The following is a 4,164-nucleotide window of genomic DNA, read 5'->3' as shown; positions in this document are numbered from 1 at the left end:
TATAGCCTAGGAAACTCTATGGGACAGTTCTTCTCTGTCCTGTAGGGTAGGTATGAATCTTAATTGACTTTATGGCACACAGTTACAACAGCATTAGAAGACCCAAATTCTGTGGCAAGATGTTTATCTGAAAATGAGCCATGTTACATAAAATTCTCATTTGATAAGGATACTAAATTTTGTGATTCTACAGCTTGCAATTTCCCACATTTGTTAATTATGGAGAGTAAACAGTGAAACATTACAATCCTTCAGCTCTCCCTAAGTACATCAATTTTTACTTCTCTCCATTCATTACGGTATGAAACGTATAATATTCACTTATTACATTCACATCTCTGATACTCTTATCCGTGTTTTTTTTGCAGGAGAAACTGTTAAAGCAAATGAGGTCTTTATGGGAAAAGATCCAAGAAAATCAGAGGAATCTAAATAAGGAGAGACGAATAGCCAGAGAGTGGGATGTAAGTATGAGACTGTTTTCTGTGGAATCAGCTATGACACACTTGCTGAGATTTGTCCATTAAGAACTTGAGCTGAAATTGTGGTGTGCCATGAGATGCTGTGAGTGGTTTATCAATAGGAAAAGCACCATAATCTGCCTTTCCAATGTAAGATAGCGTGGATCTTAGTTAAGAAAAATAAACCCTAATATATCAGCCACGCCTCAAAAAAAAAAATGTGGCCGCTAGGACAAAGAGTGCTGTGCTGGTGGTACATAGAGGGATTTGGAGAAATTCACTAAACATGTTTCAGGACTTCAGGAAGTTTCTCAGATAAGGTTCAAATCAATCTGAGTTCGGCAGGAAAAATGTTAAAATATCCAGGGGTCTTTTCAGGCAGAGATTTCTGTATGAGATGAAGTCTGGAAGTTAAATAACATATAAAGGGGAACTGAATACATTTCACAATTCTAAATACAGTGATGCCTATGGGAGAAATAGTGGGTTTGAACAGCAATTTAAGAAGTGTGCCTTTGATGATCAAAATGGATTGTACATATGCTTGAGAATGATATTGGTTCGAGTTGGAGTAACTAGAACATGTTGAAAAGCTGAGGAAAAGGGACTAAGAAAGTGTGTGGGAGAGAGAGATTGAATAGATAAATATTGGGAGAAGATATGCAATGGAATGAGAATTAATATCCTTAAAACCACAGGACAGTATGGAAGCTTGTGGAATTAATAGGAGGAAGAAAGTGAACTGATAGACAAGAAAGGCAGAAACAAGGATTAGAGGACAGAAATCAGTGTGAAAGCCTGGTTAAGAATTTTAGGAAGAGCTTGCCTCATAGCTTCTAAGTCTGAAATATGTAACTTTTGTGTAAAAAGTGAATGGTCAGCCTATGGAGTAGGAAGGTTTGAGACAGGGACTAATGTAAGATAATAAGAATATTACATATAACGATTTAATAAACCAGTTGCTGTCTCCAACTCATGGTGACTCCGGGTGTATGAGAGCTAGGTTGGAGATTAAGTTTACCCAGAGGCACCTCAGAGGAAAGGCCTGGGGATCTGCTTCTGAAAATGAGGATACTGAAAACCCTAAAGAGCGCAATTCTACTCTGACACACATGGGCTCTCCTTGAGTTGGAGATGACTCTGCTGCAGCTAATAATGATTTAATAGTCAACCATAATTCAATAATTTTCATGTAGTCTTTCAGATTTTAAAGAATATGTATTAAAGAAATAAACTATGAGAAGCATTTCTGCAGATGTTTCAGGAACTTATGAAGTGAAGGAAAGTATTTTGAAGGAAGGGTGGGCTTGACTCATTAATGGAGAACAAATGAAGGAATGAAACAGAGGGATGACTGTGGTTTCTGATAAGTCAAAGGACATGGGTTTAGGTTGTGTGTAGTTGATTGGTAGAGGACGTGAGTCAAAGAGAAATAGATGAGGTTTAAGTGGAGGGAGATAACGTTGGCCTGCATATATGTTCTAAGAAATAAATTTCCTTGCAGTTAAATATGTTTATGCGAACATACCTGATCAGAAAAGAGTATCGGAAGTTGCATCCTATCCTCCTTGAAGAGGAAAAACAACACTTACAGGGACTAGAAAGTGAAGGAGAAAAAATCTTCCAGCAACTCAAGGAAAATGAGGCAGCGATGGCTCAAAAGAGAAAGCACCTAAGAGAAATGTATGAAGAGCTGATGAATATTTGCCATAAACCAGATGTGGAGCTACTCCAGGTAAGAACTGACAATGTGCCTGGAATTCATTCGTAGTAGCTGAAGTCCACATATTGAACCTCCAATATATATTTGGTACCAAAAACATAATTCTTAATTTTCTGCTCCTAAGTGGAAGTCATTTCCCAAATGAGAAGAATAGATAAAAATTGTAACTCCTATCCTAGCCATGAACAACAAAGCTTCATGGAAGTACGAGAGTAGATTACCCAAGGAATACCCTAAAAAAGTCTTCTTGTGTACCTTGTTTCTCTAAAAACCAGAAAGGAACAACTTCCTCATGAGCATTCCATTTTTGTCTCCAGTTGGACAGTATGGAGAAATTTGGGAAGAGCTAACTTTTACTTCTTCCTTCTGTTTTAAAGTCCCAGATTTGAATTACCCTTGTTCTGGGGCACATTAATCTTTGGAGACATTCCCTGGGAAAGACCACTTTGGAGACAGCTGACCATTGTATCAGAACAGTCTGTACTCATGTCCTTCTCTTTATTTATTCACCCTCAGATTTCTGAGTTCATCAAGAAATCAGATTCTCTCCACATGTTGTACTGGGATTATCGTTAGAGAGGAAAGGAAAAATCAATTTACCAAAAAATTGTGGTGATGGGTGGGTGGTACCTTCTGAACTTGCCCAAACCTAAAGACTAGATTGGCAGAACCACCAATTTGTGAAGAATTCTAAACGTTTCTTTCTATTCTCTTCACAGGATTTGGGAGACATATTGACCAGGTAAGTTTGGCCTTCACTGCAAACTAGAGCTCCATGAGAGCTGTGAAAGAGACCCTGGTGTTTCTAAAAAAGTGAGAACATAGTTTATAGAAGTATTAGGTATTTAAATTAGTGTTGTTTCTCTCCTGTGACTCAGGGAGGTATGTGTTGCAGAGCTTGGTGCATAAGTGGCTAGAGGAAAGCTACTTATGATTTTAGGTTTCAAACACATAGACTTATTGAGGTGAATGGACTAGTTTGTGCCAGATGGTAGGTGAGAGAGGCAAGTTTCCTCTGGGAGGCAAGAGAAGGAAGCAGGTGGAGAAGAGAGAAAGATTCTCTGAGAATGGTACTATTCCATCCCAGGACTGTGAAGGTACACCACAATATCAGCAATGGGTTCTGATGAAATATTTAGTTAATGCCGATGTGTTTTTTATGTAGAGTGATGACAACTTTGGCACCTGAAAGATAACTGATTCTTTCCTCTTGCAGGAGTGAGTCCGTGCAGCTGCACATGCCCCAGCCTGTGAACCCAGCACTCAGTGCCAGGCCCATCACTGGACTGATAGACAGGTTCAACCAATTCCGAGGTGAGTGTCAGCCCAGTGGTGGGACCTCATAGTGTCTTTCATTTATGGTTTTCTATGAGCAATCTTTCCATCTTTATTAATTCTGGATTGAGGAGAGAACAGCCTGCAAAAAGACATTTATAATCATATTTACCACATGATAATATGAAAAATACCTAAATGAAAGTTGGGGAAAGGCTAAATGCAAGTCGGATCTGTAATAAATTACTTAGAAAGTGAGAGAAAGGAAATAATCAGAAAAGGGCTCCTTGAGGCCTAGACTTATTCTCAGATACAATGTCAGTTGTTCAGTGCCTCATACAGAAATAAGTATTACTTCAGAACCTTCAAATTTAAAATGAAATGCCTATATTAAAAAAAAAATTAAAGTTTCTCAGTAATCAGTTTGTAGTAATGTATTTTAATTAATATGATCAGAAAAATACATGAATAAACATAAAAAAGCAATATGCAGAACACCAGAATTTATGAACAACAATAAAGTAAGTTGGTTGTTGATGAGGCCGTCTTTAGAACTCCGTGGTAGACCTAAACCAGGGGTTTAGCCTAGCAGGCAAAGAACGACTAGGCCTGAGATGGAACCAGGTAAAAAGCCAGAAAATTCTTAGCAGGAGACCCCTTGTAAGAAAGCATACTCAGATATTTTTCTTAAATTTAAATTTGCTT

General features: G+C 38.1%; 1 protein-coding gene across 1 annotated transcript in view; it reads left to right on the top strand.

Moving 5' to 3' along the window:
* LOC101361413 (tripartite motif-containing protein 43-like) overlaps positions 1-3,567 on the top strand; it is a 4,542-nt gene extending 975 nt beyond the window's left edge. Inside the window, exons 2-5 of the mRNA XM_004390490.2 lie at positions 369-464; positions 1,966-2,196; positions 2,904-2,926; positions 3,401-3,567. Coding sequence (XP_004390547.1) covers positions 369-464; positions 1,966-2,196; positions 2,904-2,926; positions 3,401-3,530 — 480 coding nt within the window. The 3' untranslated portion in view covers positions 3,531-3,567. The remainder of the gene's footprint in view (positions 1-368; positions 465-1,965; positions 2,197-2,903; positions 2,927-3,400) is intronic.
* Positions 3,568-4,164: the final 597 nt, after the last annotated feature.

Source organism: Trichechus manatus, unplaced genomic scaffold (assembly GCF_000243295.1).
Source record: "Trichechus manatus latirostris isolate Lorelei unplaced genomic scaffold, TriManLat1.0 scaffold00302, whole genome shotgun sequence".
In the NCBI taxonomy this organism is placed as follows: Eukaryota; Metazoa; Chordata; class Mammalia; order Sirenia; family Trichechidae; genus Trichechus; species Trichechus manatus.
This window is presented reverse-complemented; position numbering and strand designations above follow the sequence as displayed.